Raw genomic sequence first — 23,623 nt, forward strand, 5'->3', positions numbered from 1 at the left:
CAGTGGTAACTAATCATTAAAAATAAATTTATCTACATTATATACGTGATATTACGCATTTTTAAACTATTGTCACTTATTTCTGTCATAGTTGTTATATATTGAAAGGTATTATAAGAAAATTTTATTTAATGAATAGCAAAACATGGATAATATTTTAATTATAACACTTAACTGTGCTATACAATTATAAAAAAGAGATCGAAGACATTTTTAAATCCAAATTCAACAATAATGAAGACCTCTAAAAGACTTCAAAATTAATTTTTAATCTGTGCATCTTGGAATGCGGCTGCAAAACAAAGCTGCGGTGACATATCATTGTTGACGTACAGAATATTTAAAAGACGTTATTGTCAATTGTCATTGTTAAGTTATTGTTTAAATTGTTTTGTTGCTACCAAAATCATTACAAGCGATGGTATCCTTCTAGATAATAGTTGTTTCTTAGACTTACCAAATATTACTTTAAATAAATACAAATATTCTGTGTACATTTCAAAATGATTCGATTATTATCTGCTATTTTTTTTTCTTTAGTAATATTAGTGGATTGCGGTAAACATTTTCGATTAGGCCGTAGTAAAGGGGGCAATTTAGGAGAGCCTGTAGATGTTAAAGATGAAAATTTACCACCAGCACTCTGGTTTACCCAGAAATTGGACCATTATAGACCTACTGATAAGAGAACTTGGGAACAAGTAAGATTATTATTTCTACTCTTTTATTATATTTTTAAATTCTTACCAATAAACTTTGAGTATTATAAATTAATATATTTTTAAAAAAATATTAGACATATTTCATATACTATTATAAAAAATAAATAAGATTTTACTATTTTAGCGTTACTTTGTTAATGAAAGCTTTTACAATTTTAATAATCCTGGTCCGGTTTTCCTAATGATTGGTGGAGAGGGCGCAGCAAGTCCAAAATGGATGGTCAAAGGTACTTGGATTGAATATGCAAAAGAATTTAATGCATTGTGTATCCAATTAGAACACCGTTACTATGGGGAAAGTCATCCTACTAAGTAAGTTTCCTTTTTATAAAAAAACATAGAGCACAATTTTTTTTCTAATAATGAAGAATTGAAAGTAAGCCAATTGTGATATAATTCCACAACTGTCTCACTAAATACCACAGATTGTGGGTCTACCCCTTGTGAAAAGAAATATTTAAAATTTATATTTCCTTGCGCGCAAATAAAAAATCATCAATCAATATAAAGTACATGTTTTATGTTAATATTATAAATAAATACACATATTGAATAGGTATATTAGATTTTTACTTAAGTTTTTACACTAAAAAAAGTGACTAATTTATTGATATTTATATATTTAATTAAAATCTGTTATTGTTACTGTTAGTGATTTTAGTAAAATACCATAAAATGATAAATAAAAAATACAATAAAATACCATTTTAGTAAAATTTTTTAAACTTATTTTATTTGGAGTGAGCTTAGGCGTCATCTATTGATGATTATTTCTTTTGACTGGCATTAACTTCTAAACTAATACATCCTCTTTTTTTAAGTTGGTAAAAAAATTATAACAAATGCCCTTTAGTGACTTTAGATAAACTACTCTGTCAATATGTATTGGTTATCATGCTGGGTTAAATATGTGTTATAAAGGTCACTTTCTGTTGTGATATCTAAATGAATTAATAAAATACAAATTAATATAAACAATAATAGAACTTAAAGGCATAACTCTCTGTTGTTTATTAATCTTTACTAATATAATAAAGCGGAAGAGTTTGTTTGTTTGTTTGTTTGTTTGAACGCTAAGATCTCTGGATATACTGGTCCGATTTTCATTGTTTTTGTTTTGTATGAAAGCTGCATTCTTCAGAAGTGCTATAGGCTATATAACATTACATTACACATATATACTAATATATTTTAAAGTACATTCTAATTTGACATGCAATTTATTCTGCCATGTTAATAACAACCGTCGCGTCGCTACGCAACCGTTACCGCGACATTTTGATATACATCCTTATGAAAATAAATATAATAGTCACTATTAACATTTTATCCAGATTGAAATTATAGTTTACTGTGTAACATTCTAATAAATAATTAAGGAGATGTCACTGATTCCAAATGACCTAGCCTACGGGCGGCACAGTATGACCGACGCGAACGGGCAGATGACGTTGACGGTTTTATAAATTTTCATACATTTTCGAACTATTGTAAATGTATATGTAATTATTTGCTGTTTATAATTAATTTAATCTACACTTTGGTTCTCTTCTTATTTTATTTGATATTGCCCGCTAAAATTATCCTGCTTAATAAAGAGAAATGTTTAGTTATTTCGTAGAGAACTTTTTCTAATATTAAGAATATCTTTCCTTTAGTTACTTTTAATCCTTTTGTTGGTTAATTTCAATAACTCAGATATTTTTTTCTAATAATGTGTATCTACTTATTATTCTTTTTGATTATTAAACTTATATTTTCTTACTAATTCTATTGAAAATTGAAAATAATTTAATGAATATATTTAATAAATATTCTTATAGTTGAAGCAGGCGTAGCCGCGTCCGGGTCCACTAGTAAAATATACAAATGCTCTTAGTAGATAGAGATATGTTTTTTTAATAATGCTATAATAGTTAAAACACACAGTGGTTGCTAGTTGAATTCCAACTTGGGGGGATGATTATATTTAAACTATTTACCCAGTTTGACAAAACAAAACTGGAAGAGAAAATTAAAAAGAGAGAGTTAATATTAAATCTTCTTTGCCTTTGAGATTGATTGTGTTTGAGATATCAGTTATATAGAAGCAAAAGCAGCAGCATCCATCTTTACAGTTTACTTTACACAAATTTACAGTAGCGGTTTTTTTTAATTAAATTATTACTATGATTAAAATGCTCAGCTTTTCTATATTTTAAAATGATAAATAACTCTATATCATTAAATGTATCATAAAAAATGATACTAGAGTAGTGCACTTTCCATAAAATAATAATTCATTTTGGATAATGCTGTTTTTGCCACCAATATGTTGTTGCTTTTACTTTAAATCAGATAGGATATTGCTGTTTTTGCAACTCCTATATTTTACGTAGAGATTGTGTAAATCTTCTCGATACTTATACAATATTTAAGAATACTATTTAAATAAAACAAAATTACATAAAATAAGAATAATTATTAATCAAAGAAAAGCCTGAATATCTTATTATTTAATTATATTAATGTCTGTTCGTCTGCTTATCTGTATGTGTGCAAAAAACAATACACAATAATTTATATTTTTAATTACAGGGATACAAGTACAAAGAATTTACAATATCTATCTTCAAATCAAGCTCTTGCCGATTTAGCTTATTTCATAAATGCAATGAATAATAAATACAAGTTTAATAGAGAAGTTAAATGGGTGGCTTTTGGAGGTTCGTACCCAGGCTCTTTGGCCGCATGGCTGAGACTCAAATATCCACATTTGGTGCATGCCGCTGTGTCTTCGAGTGGTCCATTGGTTGCCAAAGTAAATTTTATGGGTATGATATTTTTTATTTCTTTTTTTTAGTAATATACCCATATTATAATATGACATAGTTAATAAAAAAGAGTGTGTACCATTTGCCTCAGTTTGTACATAAGGATTTTTTTTCTCAATATGTTTTGTATGTAATCTGTATATTATAAAATATCACAAGTAAGCTAAAAAAAACTACAAATTATTTTCTATCTAAAAAACGTATTATCAGAAACCTAATAAATAAGTATAATTAACGAAATGTAAAATCTTTTGCCTTGATTGTTGTTAAATACAATTGTTTAAAATATGATTACAAATTAACTAAAACAATGGAAAACTGTAGAATATATGTACATATTTGAAGTGTTATACATACAATATATTGATTTATTAATTTTTATAGTATGGTATGCATGACTGATGTCAATGACAAATTCCAAAGTTTATTAACAAATTCTTAAAAATATATTATTAAGACGAATAATTTCAATTTATTTGTTTTTAATTGTCTGTTTTGTTTTTAATGGAATACCTATTATAGTCACAAACACTCAGAATGTATAATGTAAGTGGTTCTCAATTTGTGTTAACAATCACTTGATTTTGCTCATTTAGTAATAATTTTGCACATTATTAAACTAATTAACCAGTAGTTACTGAGATTACTGCGTTCAACCAAACAAAAATTTCAGCTTTTACAATATTAGTATAGATTTTGAAATAATCTTATAATTTTCTTTTTGTAGAATATTTTCAAGTAGTAGTGAATGCGTTAGAAGAAAAAACAGGTGATACAAGATGTGTAGATGAAGTGAAAATGGCACACCAACAGATTGAGGAGAAAATGAAAACTGATCCGAAAATTATTGAAAAGGAATTTAAGTAAGTTTTTTAAATACTACAATTAACTAAAATCTGACTAAACGATATTTGTGATTTCGATTTCCATTCGGGGGAATTAACCCGGCGTTCAATCCCGCCATTCAACACATGTCAACAAAATGTTCACTCTGCAGGATACAGGATAGCGTAAAGGTGCAAAAAAAGATATAATGAATTTAAAATCTCATAATTTTGTAATACTTCATTTCCGAAACAAAGTTATTATATACATTAACAACTAGGCGCCTCGCTGACAGCCGTCTCGAAATATACAATTATTTTATACGGTCAATCTGAAAAATTTTTTAATCTGAAACAATACAATCTGGGGGGGAGACCTCGGTTGACCTTCGAAAACACAGTATCAAAGATACTGGAGGAAGGTCGCGGAAAAAGCATGAGGATCCCCCGGAGGGTATGTATGAAGAGGTTTATGACAGTGGACGAGGCGAAAGAGGTATGTAGAGACCGTAGCGTTTAGCGCTCCGTTCTCTCTGACTACCCCGCTAGGGATAAAGCATGAAGCTATGTACATACAAAAAATGTGTTGAAAATGTGTTGTTTACATACATATGTATGTAAACAACACATTTTCAATGTATCAATCACCAATGAGTTACAATTTTATTATATGTTGGTTTTTATTTCTCAATATATTTATTTAAAACTAGTGTAGAGTCACTTTGTTCTCTTCAACAATACATATAACACATTCATATAAATTATACTTGATTCATTCCTTGTTTTGTCAATGAAAATGCGATTTTTGTGCTCATAAACGTTGCTTGCATATATTTTGTATTTTTACAAAAATATATTTGAATTTGGTTATAACTTTTTTATTTATTAACTGGTTAAAATAAATTTAAGCGAAATAATTAAGCGAACCTTACTAAAATTGAATCGTGAAAACTTGGTAAGCCGTTTCTGAGGTTGGCGTGCACGAAGACACAGAGAAACATAAAAACAGTAAATATAATTGTTTTGGGTCGTATTACATTGATAAATGGGAATTAACAAAAGTTTAAGAGGCCAGTCGCAGGGGCACCAATGTGTGACTGTAAACGCGACAGGTTGTGGGTTCGATTCCCACCGGAGGAAATGAAATATTTAATACGATTGACACGGAATATCTTAACACTAGAGACCAAGTTTTCCTCTGCTTACTTTGCTATTTGCGGGACATGGAATAAAGCTAAAAATAAAAAAGTTTTACCGTTTTTTTAGACCGGTATATTTGTAGTACGTAGATATTTATTAAATAAAGCATATATTTTTTTCCAGGGTTTGCAAACCTTTTTCCAAAGCAACTGAGAATGATATTAAAAACTTTTACAACTCAATAGCGGATGATTTTGCGGATTTGGTTCAATACAATGAGGATAATAGAATGAGTGCCGATCCCAAGTATAAAAATATCACTATTAATACGGTAAGTAGGTACTATATTTTATTTAATATTATTTTATATGTAGTTATGTTTTTTTTAACATTTTAAATCTACTGAATAATCTACGTAAATCGTATGTATAAGGTATATTTAATTATATCTTTCTTTTAATCTAATCTTTAAAATTCATACAGATGTTTATGCGACGCAAATGGTTTTTTTTTAATTTCGAATTTTTGGCTTTTTCTTATTTTATATTATTTTATTTACCGACTTATTAATGGAGGTAGTATATTCTACTATCTCTATTAACAGAGGTAGTATAATAATTTGAGTTGGTGATTATTCACAGTATTTTTGTTCTCCTTTAAAATTTAGTCAATGTAGATACGTACATCTGGCTCTTATGCCGCGAATTGGATACATACATTTCTGTTATTATAAGGCTGCGGTTTACTAAATATTCTGAGTTGTTTCTTTGTTAATAGGTTAAATAAAGAAAAGGCTAGGCAGATATAGAACATAACTATACCAAAATTAACAAATAATTTAAACGATTACGGAATTTTTTTTATAATATTTTTATTAGGTAAATAGTATTTCGAGATATGTCTAACTATTCTCCATTTTATTTGCCTATATTTTAAATTAAAACATTCCCAGGTACGATTTGAACTAAATACAATAGCTATTTGATATTGTATAGTTAATTTTTGAAAGAATAGCCAGATTAAAATATTTAGCTAAGTTTATGATAAAAGCTGTCGCCTTTTTGATTTTGACACATATCATATGTTGAATCATTGTTATGGCCGCTGACATGTCCATGTTTTTTAGCTACCGTCTGTGAAAATATATAATAAATAATAGTATAAAAAAATATTTTTTTTTCTCGAGTGGGGATCAAACCCACAACCGTCGCGTTAGTCAAACAAACCCTTGTCCCCTGCTCTACGACGGCCTCTACTATTATTCTTACGATGGTATATAATATATATTGCTACGTTTTTAAAACAGTGTTATGAAATATGAATTGTATCTCCAATTGTATATATTTTATAAATTTATTAAAAAATTGAGATTGCTTCTCACTCGGGGAGTGAAATATTTAATATTTTCATTTCTCCGCTCTGGTAACGAGGGAGAGGGAGCGGGTAAGCGCGGCGTAGAGTTCCGGAGCTCAACATGCAATGCCTCAGGAATTCGATGGGAAGTGAAGTCTTAGTAGGGAACGAAGTGTCTTAAAACTTGGCCCGCAAGCTACCTCTGCCTAACTGCTACGTGCGGGATTCAGCGTGAAGCTATAGAAGAAAAAAATATGGTTAAATAGAGTCAAAAAAATTATGATACATATATAACTATACCTAAGTGATGAGAAATAACTATCCAATGAGTCAAGACTGTTTTACAATAAACTTCTTTGTGTTATTATGATTTCAATGGATTTTATTTACTCAGGTGAAAGTTGATAATGTTAATGGCCGGTTATAATGAAGTTGATAAGAGTCTGGTATTTATAAATTTAGTATGTATGAGAATACATATACATACCAAACGTGTTTGCATATGTTATAATTCGATAAAAAAATCAGCAACTTAAATATGAATCATACAGCTATGCACCAATATTAACAATAAGCATTCTAACCCTCACTTACCGTCAATTACATGCATTCTAATTTCCCTTTATATAAAAAATATATAATTCATTAGGTATGTGAAATGCTAACAAGTACGAACACTCCGGCGTATAGAAAATTAGCGGAATTCAATTCTATCGTATTGGAGAAATCTAACCAATCTTGCTTAGATTATAGCTACGACAATATGATAAGAGATTTAAGAAACGACACGTGGGGATCGGATGGAGGTATGTGGGTTTTTTACAATTCCTAATTTAGCAGGCAAAAACGGATTTAACAATTTTACACTACAAGCCTCTCGATATGTCGTTTCTATGATTTTATGGACGGATCCTAACCCGACAAGTTGTGGATTCCGACTCAAGGAAATGAAATATTTTTTATTTTTATTTCCTCACCCTGGTAATGATCCAAAGTGCGGCGTTGAGTTGCGCCACAATGTGGGTAATACTCTTTAATGGTTGTTATGTAAAAATTATCTCTGAGTAACTTGAAAAATTTTATAAGTATTTTAATTAAGTCTTTAAATAGAGGGAACTGTAAAATTACCTTTAAAATAAATATTGCGTTTAATTCCTCGCTACCAACAGTTTTATATTCGTGTAAAGATTGGCTATTCAAGATATTTATTATTATTCCTTCTTGATACCTTCTTGGATTGACCATAAATGATGACCGTCATCAAAAGACCCATCCAACTAAACTGAGTAGAGACTTAATGTTTTATTATATATACATTTAATTACACTGAACTTGTCTCTAATGTTAGCTAAATTAATAACATCTCTTTCTCATACGCAATAGTTATATGTAGGAGTTTCGGGCATCACAAGAAAAATTCAGACGTCAAAGAATTATGATTTTTGTACATGCTTTTTAAAATTGTTCAAATTAATAATGAGTTTGTGCTAATTATTCCTTAATGACAGTATCGCATTTATCAGTCTAGCTAAGTGATTCTTTAAAAAATATGGATTGTATCTAAAGGTCACCGATATTTTGTCAGGATGTTATTTATTGTTCATATCAATTGCTGTATGTAATTGTGCTTTACGCTTTACACGCTAAACTAGAGTCTGGACTCTCTTTCTATGCAGTTTCTCCTGTTTCTATTTTTTTATTGTATGTAAACTACATTATTTATTGCAAAGTTTGAAACGTGATGAATATATTAGCCTAAATGCTCACATAGTCCAAGACGTTATTGTTAGATGTTTTAAAGAAGAGATTCTTTAATTAACGAATTTTTATTTTCATCTATAAAACATTTATGAACATACGTAGTGTTAAGATACTCCTGTAATCCTATCCTCACCTACAGCCCATTTTAGAGGCATTGGATTTGAAACCTAACTCCGTTGTTTATCTAACTGGAACAATAATAATAAAATATAAATATTCTGTTAGATTTTTCCTTTACATCATAGCGATGTCGGCAATAAATATATTTTTGGAAATTCATTCTTTATTTAATTATGTTATTTACAAATTTGAAATACATTATCATTTCAGGTCGTCAATGGATGTACCAAACGTGTACGGAATTTGGTTTTTATCAAACATCCTCGGGTGCTGTAGAAGTCTTCGGCAACCACTTTCCTCTGAATTTCTTCATCCAGCAATGCCAAGACGTCTTTGGGCCCAAGTAAGGTTTTTATTTCTATTAATAATTATGAATATGTTAAACAAGACAGATAACTTTTTTAGCTAACTTCCATGAGATTATTATGGGTTCGATCTGCACTCGGAGTAATAAATTTTTCTCATTTCCCCATTCTGGCAGAAAACGCGGACTAGCTTAAGCTTCATGCAGCACGAAAAAAAGCGGGACACTTTTTTCGAACTTTACATTTATGCCTTGTTGACATATAGTAAGATATATGCGAATATCATCAGATGCAGATGCACCAATAAAATTGCAGCAATATCTGCATACCAGCAAGTCGCATGCGCTCAGAAACCGATCCAGTTTAGGGTGCGCTGCGCTTGTCGCATTATTGATCGTCTCGAATGCAACCAATCTCTTTGAAATCATAATGAAACCAATCAAAATGCAGTTATTTGCTGCAGTCTATGGCACGCGCATTGGGCCTCCCCTTATATATATATGAAATAAGATCTATTTTATGCCAGTATGATCATTTATCTGCATACGAGTAATTCGCATGCGCTTTAACTATTGCTTTGTGTTAAAGTGCAGTAAGTAGAATGACCTGTTCAAGTTTTGACGGTTAAGTTTTTAATCAATACTAAAGGACATGCGCACTGTATTTTAAATTCAATCTTCGAATATTGAGTCATTATTTTAAGTGATTTCTCATAGGCATGTCGTATTCTTCTGACTATAGCAACCTGGCGGCGGTATGTCAACCGTACGACGTCCGCGTACCTCCGAAGGTGCCGCGTTCCCGCCGTGTCTTTTCATTCTTTAATTGGTTTACAATATCTTTAGATTATTTTGCCGATCCGTCGGGAAAAGTTGTTTTTTCATTAGTGTAAATTATATTCTTTTCAAACGTTTTTTAAATTTAGTCTTATCCTTTGTTCTATTTTACGTACTTCACTCCTTTGGAAAGTGAATGTTGCGAAGATTGAAAAGGATAAGGTAATTATTATTTTGTAATATAATAACTAAGCTCAATCCTTGGTTCTTCAATTCCAAACTGCCAGCCACTTTACTTATGTCATTGCCAAACCGAACTGAAGAGTATATACGCTTGCTGTCCTACATTAAAAAATATCAAATTATTCTTCTTTTATTTGCTGAATAGCTAAAAATTGCTAAACATACATATATGAGGTTTAAATGGATAAGCATTGAAGTACCGGCACCCGTGGGCCACCCTTGAACTGTCAATTGATAAATACATACTTTACTTTCTTATGTTTTTATTAAAACATGTGTAAAAAAAGTGTTACGAAGTACGAACCAACTGATTACGTACAAAATTTAGTAGTACAGCTTGCTGTCCCCGTATGAAATCTATTATCAAGGCCCAAGACAAAATGTTAAGAAATATAAGATGTATAATCATATATATTACGAAATTCCTAGCCAGAAAAAGAGTGATACATAAAGTTTAAGTTCGATAATGACCTTTCTGTACTTTAGTTAAAAACTGTGTTTTAATTATTAACGACAGAAATTTTACAAAACAATTCCAAAAATAAATTTAAAAAATATTATGCGAAATATAATACTTTTTGCTTAGCCATGCGAATATAAAAATGTATGTAGAGATGTAAGAGAAACCTCTTTGAAATGCCTTATATTACTGAATTGTACAACGTTACTGTTGTTGTTGTCGTTTACTAACAGTGGCCTTCTGTTACAAATAGTGCGATTAATTCCTGAATAATATGCTATCATTGATTATATTATACAGCCTTTTTGATTAAAAAGGCTACTGCGAATTATACAAATAAAATCTAAATATAAAACAATTCAAACATAAGCCAGTTTGTCGATGTGTCAACTTACAGGATAGTTTTGAGAACACACTAAAAGTGGAAGACATTTGGAGCATTGTCAATTTAGGACAATCAAAGCTTGTAGAGTATATGGTATTCCCAGCAGGAATAATAGAGAGTATATTGCGTCGAGTGCCTTGTGTCGTCCTTTAGGTGGGGCGAGATGAAATCGCTAAATATATTCTAATATTTAGGCAGTACGAAAATATTAGATTTCGTTGCTAATAAAGACAAAGATTCAACGTGTCTTCAGCTGACAAACTAAAAGTTAACATACTTTTTCTACACAAATACAAAAAAAAAACTGACAATGATTGGTTTAATATATTTATTTGCTGAAATAAAGATAATTACAACAAGGAATAAGGATGAATACCCTTCCCGCAGTGAAAAAAATAAATACTTGGGTTTCATCTTAACAGCAGATCATAACGTAGAAAGTGACAACTGAGATTACATTATACACAATAATAAAGATTTTTTTAAGTCGACATCTATAACATCTCGTCTTTTCTTTTAATATTTTTACTGAAAAAAAAAACAAATACATATTTGTTAACATCTATACTAATATAATAAAGCGGAAGAGTTTGTTTGTTTGTTTGTTTGTTTGAACTCTAAGATCTCTGGATCTACTGGATCGATTTACTTTGTTTTTGTTTTGTATGAAAGCTGCATTCTTCAGAAGTGCTATAGGCTATATAATATTACATTACACATATATACTAATAAATTAAAATACTTTCTAATTTGACATGCAATTTATTCTGCCATGTTAATAACAACCGTCGTCGCTATGCGACCGCGTTCGTTACCGCGTCATTTTGATACTCATCCTTATGAAAATAAATATAATAGTCACTTTTAGCATTTCATCTAAATTGAAATTATATTTCTATAGAAATTATATTCTTATATTTCAAGCAGGCGTAGCCGCGTCCAGGTCAGTAGTAGTAGTATATGTATATAACAATCTCTCCACACACGTTTTCGGCGAAGGCGATTTCTCGCATAACTTAATCTGTAAACGTTGGTGTTGTATTTCGATCTTATGTGTTTTGCAATATCGAGTTTGACTTCGAATGAGTCTTCCCTGATTTCGTTGGGCTTTAGAAGTTTCTTTAGACTCAGACCACACTACTTTGTCGGTACCCAATAGCGGCACATCTACAACATTAAAGGTGATAAGAGTCTAAAATTCAAATTAATCCAAATGATGTTATATATTTGCAATGTACTTGTTGCATATGTGCGCTGACCATCAGCGCCGTCGCAATAGATCGTGATAAATCGCTAAATTGAGTCGTCTGTCTGTAAATGTATTCGTGACCGTTGGAAATCTCTACACAAATATTTCTTGTAAATCACTACAGATAACTATCATATTCAAATTTAAAGAATTATAATAATAGATGATAAGCAATTACTATTTTATCTAATTAATTAGACAAATATGTTAATGGTAAGGCCCCTAGTACCTAGCACCGTCCTTGTGAGGACGTAATATAACTAAGTGCGCAGGTTTTGTCTGCTTGCCCCCACCTCTTTTGTAATTAATATTGATTGCATTTTTGCAATGGGCACGTTGCACATGCGCGCTTGCAATCTACACCGCCCCAGTAGACCGTGATAAACCGCTGAATCGAGTCGTGTTTTCTGTTTTTTTTTTGGAAAAATTTAAAAAGTGTTCGTGACCGTTGATAATCTAGTGCTCTACACAAATATTTCTTAAAAACCTTAAGGTAAACAGCATTTTAAAATTTAATACATTATATATATATTTATAATTTTGAATTTACTATTGTATTTAATTTGTCAAAAATATAACATAAACCCATTAACCACTTCACGTGACTACCGTCTTTCAGTTTAAAGCATTATAATAATTTACATTTACTATTTTATGTAATTAATTTGTAAAAAAATGAAACATTAGAGTAGTGCTCTGTTGAGAACGTATTATATATGCGCGCGCTGGTCTTCTCTACTACCTCCCACCTCTATTGCACATTATATTGATTGCTTATTTGCAATGGGGATAATGCACATGCGCTCTGAAGATTTTAAACGCCCCAGTAGACCGTAATAAACTGCTGAATCGAGTCGGGTTTTCTGTTTGTTTTGACAATTTTTAATAGTATTCGTGACTGTTTTGAATCTAGTGCCCTACGCAAATATTTCTTCTATAACCACTTCAGGTAACTAACGTTAAATTCAAAGAAGTATACCTAATAATTAAAATTTAAGGAAGTATAAATAATCTCTAATAACTATTTTATTTCATTAATTTTGACAAAAATGTAAAGAGTAAAGCGACCGCCCTTGTAAGGACGTAATATAACTAAGCGCGCAGGTTTTGTCTGCTTTTTCTCATTCTTGTTGCAATTAATATTGATTGCATTTTCGCAGGCCGCTCACGATCGACACTGCCCTAGTTACCGCTGAATCGAGTCATGTTTTACTTATAACACTAAAATTTCTTTTAAACTACTTAAAGAATTAAAGAATATTAATTATCGTAAGTGATTATTGCATCTTTTAAATTGCGACGCGTGCAGGTTCTGACTGCATTTCCCCACCCCTTTTGTCATTAATATTGATTGCATATTTGCAATGAGCATGTTGCACATGCGTTTAAGTTTTGACAATTTTTAAAAATATTCGCGAATGTTGGGAATCAAGTGCCCTACACAAATATTTATTTTATATCACTTCAGGTAACTAGCATCTTCTAATTAAATGCATTGTAACAATTTGAATTTGCGTCTAACGCCTTTTTATGGACATAATATAAGTGCGCGCGTAGATTTTGCCTACTGCGCCGCCCCCCACCCCTTTTGCACTTTATTGATTGCTTAATGGCAAAGTACATGATGCACATGCGCGCTGAAGATTTTGTGTTTGTTGTGTATACAGTGCTCTACACAAATATTTCTTCTTAACCACTTCAGGTGACTTCCTCTTTCTCTTTTCTCTTTCAATTCAAAGCATTATAATAATTTGAATTTACTCTTCTTGAGAACGTCTGTATATATGCGTGCGCTGGTCTTATCTACTGCCCCCCACAACTATTGCACATTATATTGATTGCATATTTGCAATGGGAATTTTGCACACCGCACTGAAGGTTTTAATTGCACCAGTACATCATGATAATCCACTGAGTCGAGCCGTGTTTTCTACTTATAATCTAAGGTCACGCTGTGTCTCTAATATTATTTGTTGTTATTTTATCAAATTATGTTGACGAAACAATGTAAATGTTAAAGTCAACCTCGTTTGAGGAGTTAATAAAAATACGAATGTAAATAAAAATATGAAGATTTTGTCTGCTTTTCCTCAACCCCTAACGCACTTTGCAACTTGCCCAAACGTGCAAGCTGCATATGCGCTGTGAGGATCATGGGAAGTGCTCCCCTATAGACCGTGCTTTGACCGAGATTTTGAGACCATTGACATAATGTATACTTAAATGTCAAACAGCTTATGTCATATGACGTTAGAAAATGGACGTGTAGTTGTCCACGTCTCTCTATCTCTACAGTATCTAAAATAAATAGCTAATTCCTATTAATTGTTATGATATTTTGTTTTTTTCAGATTTGTTAAAAGTTTTGTGGACGACGTGGCGGCTTGGACGAATAACGCTTACGGTGGTTTGAAAATACCGACCAACCGAGTGGTGTATGTCCATGGGTCAATAGATCCGTGGCACGCCCTAGGGATGATTAATACCGAGGAATTGGATTCACCAGCAATATTTATTAAAGGTAAAAAAATTACAAATATATGTTGATCTAAATGATGCATTTAAAAGCTTATGATTAGCATTTATTGTATGCCCCTATAATAGAATAGAATAGAATAGAAATAGCCTTTATTAACAAACTTAAATGTTTTACAATATACAATAAGGTACTTATATCTAGACATCGATAACTTGTTGGTTTTGCTTTTCAGCATAGGCCACCCTCAGACTCTTCCACACTTGACGATCGCATGCTTTCCTCGTCCATGTTGCTCCCACTGATGCTTTTATGTCGTCTTCGCTTCTCCGTAGTAGTCGTTCTCTTTTCTATTTGTGCCCTATAATATGTTTTTAAATTTTAAAACTACTACTTTTAAATTAATAAGTTCTTTGGCTACCTATTTGAACATTCTTCATTCTGTTTTGGATTTTATTGAACTAGTATTAGTTAGGTATTCTTTTAGAGAGAAGTTGGGAAACAGTTTGATTTGGAACATGTTTATTTATTAATACAGGGACGGCGCATTGCGCGAATATGTATCCCGCCGCCGATTCTGACAACCCCAACTTGGTGGCGGCGCGCTTGGACATCAAACAGTACCTAGACGCCTGGATCAACCTTCCCTGACCCACAGCCAATATGACATTCTGAGTCAAAGGTCTCGGAATGTGGAAGAAAAGAAGAATTAAATAAAAGCTACTCTCAAAAGATTTTCTTCGCGACTTGGTTCAGCGGTTTGCGGTCTCCTCTTTTTAGTTTATTTTAGTTTTTAATAATTGGTTAGATCTTAAAGTTTTTAAATTATCTTAACTTTTCAGATTTATTTTAAATCTTTGTAGGCGCGCGCTTATTGTTATGTTTGGACATGCGTGTAGTCCCATGGTGTCTCGGCTTCGTGATGCACTCCGGCGCGGGACTCTTGTTTATTTTAAAGAATCCAAAAGTTATTTATTTATTTTGGGAATCGTTATCTTGCTTACTGTCGCGAAAAAGTTTGCCAGGTGGAAATAACGAAATTTAAGATCTAGACAAAGGTTAGGTAAGCATACTTTTGGCTATCTACAGAAGAAGGAAGAGTAATAAGATTAGATTTAAAATTAGTAAAACCGCGCTGTAGTGGTAGAGCCCATAGTTTCTGGGACTCTTATAGTTCTGCGCCTGACTTCATCACATAGCACTTTATATGTTTTTTTAAAGAAATGTATTTTATTAGAAGTAAAATACCAATTTCTTAAATACTTATATGAAGACACACGCAGTAACATGTGAGAAAGGTTAATATAAAAGAATATGACAGCAAGGTAATATGAGTAATATAAATGCGCACTTACGATGTTAGTGCGAAGTAGTGTTAACTATCGTTGTCTTGTTTCTTAGGAGTGGATTATACAAGAAATGGCATAAACAACGATACTATTTGTATTATCTCTTAGGATGTAGTCGTCTTAGCTTCTTCACACGGAAGCATCGTGCGAAAGTTACATACTCGTACACTTCTAACAACAAATAAAGTAAGAAAACTAAAGTAATGGAATAAAGCGGCTCCGTGAACACAAAAATGATTTCTAAGCAATAGTGAAAATCTTTCTACGATGCTTCTGTTCTGTATGTTTCTTGCTTCATTAGGGAAAGGACAGTCTTTGAAAAGGTTTACTCTTATTGAAGAAATACTTAATTTTGCTATTTCGAACTGTAATAATATTTGTCGGATATTATTTTTGCCTTTTCAAAGGATAACACGCTCGGTGACACCCAGAAAGCTACAAAAATTGCGTCAACCTGTACTTTATATTTATAATTTGAATTTGGATTTGAACTTTGGATAAATACTCCACCTCCCTGACTTAAATAAAATACAGACAAACGACAGAGAGAGAACCTACCTACCGATTCCGTGACTCCATAATTGTGACTTAGTTATAAGTATAATGAATCCACTGAACAATTTTCTCGGTTTCCTGCAAGAGCATAGATCACACATCCTGTATGTTGTCGATGTATGCTTATGCACAGAAACCTTGGATTGTATGCACTAGAATAGAGACGACCACAAATTTCGCATTTTTTTTATATATCTATTTATATTTGTGTGTTTGTGCATATGTATATTTTTGGATGTTTGTTCATGGACCACAGCAGCCGCGAAGATTTGAAATAGTTCATGGACAAGCGCATTATAAATTTATATATAAATGTTTACTAGACATATTTACACGACATTTGAGGAGGTTCAAAATAAGGGAAAGTATTGAGCGCTTGCGTCATGGTGCACTGCCGACAGCGGACGGCGCGCCGTCGCTGGGGATCGTTGCATCCCTTCCACACTAACATGCCAAGCGCTTTGGCGGGATACCATACTGAACAAAGCGACAACTCGTGACCTCTTTGAAGCAATAACGTTTTGGTGTACTTAGTTTATCATTTAACGAGTTTTGTGTCATTTCAACCACGGAAACCTACCTCATGGTGCTACGATCGGCTTCCGAAGGCTACCTCGAGCGACTCAAGAACTCACCTTGCTCACCCTCTCGAAAAACTTTGCCTCAAGGCTGTCTTTGGACCTCGATGTACTTAAGAATAATTTTCATAGCGGATAGTCAGTACTGCGGTTTACAAGCAAATCGCTCAGAGCGTGGCTAAGGTGGCAAGAGTTGTGTGATGAATCGTCACGCTAGTAATGTTAGGTGTTATGACCTCAACTAAAGCAATAATTCCGCGAGTTTTTCGACATAATCTCTTCCATACGACGCCGGTCTCGCGTGTAGCTTGATACGAAAGCTCATTTATCAATTCACCAGCACACCTACACAGCGATAATGCACAGGAGTAACAACGGCTGCACAGCCTTTGTAGCTTAAGTGCCGGCGTCGCCGCGCATACTTGCCGAATGACTGTGCCTTACCTGATTTAGACATAAGAGAAATATTACCGCCGACATGACATGCATGCATGCAGGCCTTGCCGATGTACAAACGCTTGTGGCAAAAACACGACAGATGAGGCTTATGTTTTCATAATGCTAGAAGTAGTATTCTTTTTTATTTTAAACTAACGTTATTCATCTGCACCTGCGTTTGGACTCAGGCGAGATGCGATCGCTAGTATATAATAGAGCGAAAATTGTGGTTGTCTAAGTGGATCAGTTGTCCAAACCAAGTGGACATTGGATATGACGAACGCCCGGACATGACGTTATATTTATTTTCTCTGTCAGTGAAGTGCAAAAGAGTTGCTGTTTACCATCTGATGTTGTAAGATCTCCTGAGTGACACGAGGTACATGAGGTTTACTCATACCGTTTCTTCTATCTTAAGCGTAACCGTGTCACGATGGAGAACGTACCCCTGTACTAAACGGTTGAATTCGAAAGCAAATGATATATATCATTCATTAAATTCAATTCACATCTTAGATGTTACTTAAGTTAGTAAATTCGACGAATCTCGCGGAGTACAATAATACAAATTAAGATCTGCAATCCTTCACCCAAAAGATTGTCGATTAGTTAACGTAAGTTCATACTATATGCTGAGAGTAAAAATTGGGAAGGAATGTTATTTGTTTTCGTATTTTCTTCTTCTGGGGCAAACTTCATTCGAGTATAGTTTTATGCTTTGGGTTTTATTTAAAACTGCTCTTGGAGTTATTTTCTTGATTTATTTTAAAAACCACGGCCGAAGGGGAAGCGGTCTTTTTCGAGAACTCCAGGATCAGCTTGCTTTACAAATTCAGATCACGCGATGGCGCCCCCCATCTGTTGACGCAGTTTTACAAACAATTGACAGACCATTAAGCTGTTATCATGAATTCTACTTTAATTTTAAAGGAAACTAACGTAAAAAGGCAACTAATAACAAAAATATGTATGTTTATTTTAAAATCGCAGTAAAGAAAGAATAATGTCCGACAGAAATCATTAATGTTCACCTCCAAATTACTTATGTCAGATTTATTTTAAAATGGTTATTGTTTGTTTCTTTATACTTAATAGTTCAGATATAACGTTATTTATATTGTGAGTAACACTGGAATATCAAGCCAATATGATTGTTATAACTTACCTACATCTCATATTTTTCGCTTACGACATTGTTAGATATTCCATTGTTGCATTTAAAGGATTGGAACATGAGAGAAAGAAGTCATTTTTCCTACATTGATCTATGATTATTGGATATTCACATTATCGCGGATATTTAATCCATGTAACGTAAGCCGCGTCAGTGTTGTGTCTCGCTAGTGCTAAAGAGTTAGATTTTCGAAAGGAATATTTTTCAGGGCATTACTTAGCTCTTTGTATCAGCGACCGACTGTACTGTCTGCTGCCTTAAACGTTTAAGGTCGGTCACTGTGCAGCAGGGCGGAGTGTAGGAGACACGTAAATGAACGTAAATAATCACGAAGTCATTGGAAGTAGATTCGGAGTGACAGGCTTCCGGTGTTGGAACTTGGGAACGAGGCGGGGCGGGCGACTTCCGAGTGGCGTGACACAACACATCGCGAGCATATTGATAATTACTCTACTTGTCATATCTAGTTAAACTATATATATTATATTAAATACACCTATTTATTCGATACAGATCATATCTAATCTTCGTGTGACTTTGATTTGTCAGTCTCTTTCCATCACTGAATTCTTTTCTTTACTTGGATATTTATTCAATTTTTTTACAATATCAAGTGAGATTGTTTCTAGATACTTACTGATTTGTGGCTGTTGTCCATTATTTTTAAAAGGAATTTATTTCTCTAAACAATTATTTATTTTATTTCACTTTTCCCATTCTCATCCAACTCCTTAATAATCGATAGTTATTAAATAGACTTGATAAGAAAGTTTAATCTTCATATTTAATCAACTCCTGTAGAGTAGGCATATATTCACATCTAAAGATCATAAAGAAGAATAAGCACATAAGCACAATTTCAACAGTTAAAAAAAGCTTGGAAACATTCATTAATAAAACTGAATAAATGCCTGCTCATATGCATTTAAGAATATCGAAATATAGCTTATTAGAAAAAATGTCGTTTTATTGCAACTCCCCAAAAATACTCATTTTTAAATTCAAATTCCTTGATTATATTAAATAGATGTACAGTTGACAAATAAATCATATCATAACCATTTCCGCACCATATTCAGTGTAAAAGGTTATATCTATACATATAAAAGAAAATAAAAATGGCACGTCTGTAGGTATATTGAATATATTTACGATACGATCAAGATTTCAAAAAATTGTGAAAAGACGTTTGTGTGTTAAAGGTTATTACCAAATTAATGATAACATGAATGATGACATGCTTTGGGAATGAAGTGCTCTCCCTAGTCTGTTTCAAAGTATCATTGTCAGAAATGTTAAAATGTTTATACGCCCAATGTTAATAACCAATCCTAATCCAAAAATTGCTACCATAGATTGAAATAGACAGAGATGGAGGTAGGCATGCAGGTTAGTGATTGGATAGATATGTCGGACAGTACGAGATAGACGTTAACTGGAGATAGGAGATACATTATTAATATTGGGCGATAATTGGTATTTTTTTTTTGGAAAAATCCCGCTGTTTCTTGCGCCGGTTCTTCTCAGGGCTGTTTAGTGAACTGGTGGAGATTATTTGACGTTCAAAAAATGAAGTATAAAACTCTTTATTATGAATAAAATTATTTGACTGACTTTTTTACAAAGCAATAATTTGAGGTTGCGCAGACGCCCGTTTATGTCCAGTTTATGCTTTGAATTTTATTAAAGATCGTAACTTACAAGAACTGTTATCAAATGTATGTAATGGTTGCTATTGGGGAATGGGGATTGGGATGCGATACGTACATTAAATGACATCTTGGTCTCTTTGCCACGAACTTGGCTTTGGGTGACCGGACAACAATGCCGCGGTACCAGACCTCAATGTCTAAAGTTAAGTTCAACCAAAAAGCTATTAGGCGAGCTCTGTCTGCTTTGGACATTCACAGGGCGAGCGGGCCAGATGGCATCTCTCCTTTAGAAGTTTCGTTCATGTGCTCCTGAGCTGACAGCGGCGCTAAGGCGTTTTTTCGGCACTCTTACTCAGTCGGCGTAGTCCTAGATTCGTGCTAGAGCGCTCTTATCCACCCGATCTCAAAGGTTCCGATCCACTACAGGCCTATAGCTATCACCTCCCTGCTCTCGAAAGTGATGGCGAGCTTATAAATAGCTAGCTCTTGGTTTATCTGAAGGATCACCGATGGATTAATGACATGTTTCCTCATGGGGTGAAAGGAATTTGATTCAATTCAACCCCAAAGACACAAATTTGCGCTTTAACCACTATAGCCCATTAAATTAAAACAAATTAAACCCCATTTCTCGTGTGATCAGTCTTCCAAAACACTCCTTATAGCGCTTATAGCGCCCAGTATCAGCACATTGGGCCTTAGCGTTTCAAGTGACAGTCAGTATCGCTATCATCTGGAAGGCAAGGCCAAGTTGGCCTCAAAGAAACAGCAGTGCAACAACTCGACAGTACTACACGCCAAAGCACCGATTGGCCCTGTATAGGGCTCTCATCTCAATGATGTGTAAAAGGCTTGACACATTGGCTTTGCGTAAAGATATCTGCTCGCTGTGCATTATTTACCGCATTTATTATGGGGAGTGTTCTGGAGAACTGTTTGCCCTGTTACCTGCCGCCGAATTTTCTACTTAACCGACAGTACGTCGCAAACTCAAGTATCATCCACATCATCTGGAACTTCCTTCTACACGCTACGCCACTGTGGAATGGTCTATCTATAGCAGTGTCTCCAGGTTGACACGACATGGGTACCTTCGCACCTGTAACCCGCCGAGGTCACACGAGTCGTGGGCGGTGGTGAACATTTACCATCAGGTAACCGGTACACTCGTTTGCCTTATCTTTTGTTCAATAAACAAGGAGGGTTTTTCAAACTGAAGCTAATAAGAACATATCTGCGATCGACAATCTCGAAATCTAGAAAGGCTCGAAATGTGAAATTTTATTAGTTTTTAAATATATATTTTTAAAATTTTATTGTAACCATTCCATTTTTTGTATGTAATTGAATTGTAGTTAGGGGGTGCCGAAATAACTTCGCCCAGGGCGCTGGTAGTGCCGGTTTTAGCACTGCTAGTTTTAGTCATGATTCTTTTTGAGTCTATATAGACACTTACCTACAGTATAGCATAGTAGATAAAGAAGCTAAGATACCAAGGAACATATTATGTAAGACACTCCATTTCTCAATTTTCGAGAAATTACCTACATGCCACGAATGCCATGAAATAAATGAATGCCATATATAAAAAACAACAACAATAACAAATTAAGTAGATGTGATAAAACCATCCCATTTAGGGAATAGTTTATATATATTTTAAAATCAATTATTCCTTCATAAGTATTTAAATTTATTTCTAGATGTTTACTATCTAAATAAAAATAATACAGCAGAAATGAATTTACTAAAAAAACATTACTTAAGTAATTCTTTTAAATAGACAGAAAAGAAGAACTTATTCTAATTTATTATATTTGAAGGGCGTGGGTACTTTCAGAGATTCCAAAGATTGTATATTGAATGACGGTATTCCATGTGCGAGGAGGTGCGTCGCTTGTTCTGCCACTTGTTTTTTCAACGCCGCACTTTTTGCATTGGTACCAGCGCAAGCAAACAAATGGAAATATTAATAAATAATAACTCACTCTCACGAGTGAAAATTGAAACCACAACCGCCACATTATAGCCACACGCTTGCTTGCCACGTGCTCCTGCGCCATGACGGCCTCTAGAATAGAAGGTTGTATATAATTTTACTATATCTTTACATACAAAGCTATGAATAAAACCTAATGCACTCGAGCATCAGTAATAGTCCCTTAATATACCTACATTAAAAAAACTTTAGTGTCTGTCTTCAAATATCTTGAAGTCTTGATGGAAATGCTCACCCTGTTCGTCACTTAAGGCACCTAAGTTTTCAGGTAAAAAGTCTAGGTGTGAGTGAAGGAAATTTATCTTATATAACATAAAGCCCAGGAATACCATAGCAAAAGCAATAATCATTTTTGGTGAAATAAGTCCCAAAAAATTGGTTTCGGTTACGGTAGTAAGTCACTTTGATATTTGGTGCTAATAAGTTCCACTGTTGTAGTCGAAAAGCAAGAAATCGAACTCTGCTTTAGATCTTGATAGTTGCATATCTCGTACAAGGTTATTCAATTCATTTTGTTTTTCATCATTTTCATCATCCATGAATAAATTTTCACTGTCTTGTTCACACACCTGGACATACGGTATGAGGCAGGGTTTCTGAATGTGCTATTGATTTTAAGATTGATGGAATGTTTGCATACTGAATTTTATGCTTATTTGTAATGAAACGTCGTAGTTTTTGTCATACAAAAATAACAGTCATTTTCGTTTTTATATGTAACTCTAAAAAATTTACTATGTGAATGACGTTCAGAGCGTCGAAATTGGAAATATTGATAAAATTAATCATTTTAATAAAATTTATAACATTTTGGTTAGATATTTGCATTTTAACTTGATTTTCTTTACAAATATAAGAGTACTTGTATTATTTTTAATGAATTTCTTGTATTTCACTGTTTTCTACTGTTTTTTTAAGTTCCATATGGTGTTTTTGGCCTCTCTGAGGTTGGCAACACTGCAGACGACAGTTGAAGTAAATTCAAACATTCAGGCGGGTTAATAGTTGACCGGTGCATTTTCCATTCGAACTTTCTAAAAACGTAAATTATTTTTTGGGAGGTTCCCTCAGGCTTGAAAAATAGCATATTTGTATCAATGGACCATATTGGAAGTGATTTTGATGATAGAGAGAAATCTATACATAATAGCAATGTGTTACCAAGAACACCTTGCACAGAAAAAGGATATGAAGAGCTGGACGTATCCGAGCTTAATATGAACGTAGGGTACTCAATCACACCAGCATCAT

The 23,623-nt window shown here is 33.2% G+C and overlaps 1 protein-coding gene across 1 annotated transcript; it reads left to right on the plus strand.

Moving 5' to 3' along the window:
* The first annotated feature begins 331 nt into the window (after positions 1 to 331).
* Positions 332 to 20,170, plus strand: LOC146527337 (putative serine protease K12H4.7). Its single transcript, XM_085205991.1, has 9 exons — positions 332 to 701; positions 847 to 1,034; positions 3,300 to 3,535; positions 4,263 to 4,398; positions 5,683 to 5,830; positions 7,502 to 7,658; positions 8,944 to 9,076; positions 14,503 to 14,672; positions 15,166 to 20,170. Exons 1-9 carry the CDS (start codon positions 504 to 506, stop codon positions 15,276 to 15,278), a joined length of 1,479 nt encoding a protein of 492 aa, XP_085062117.1. The 5' UTR covers positions 332 to 503; the 3' UTR covers positions 15,279 to 20,170.
* Positions 20,171 to 23,623: the final 3,453 nt, after the last annotated feature.

This window comes from Heliconius melpomene, chromosome 21, assembly GCF_056956725.1.
Source record: "Heliconius melpomene rosina isolate 202511_hmr_F chromosome 21, ASM5695672v1, whole genome shotgun sequence".
NCBI lineage: Eukaryota > Metazoa > Arthropoda > Insecta > Lepidoptera > Nymphalidae > Heliconius > Heliconius melpomene.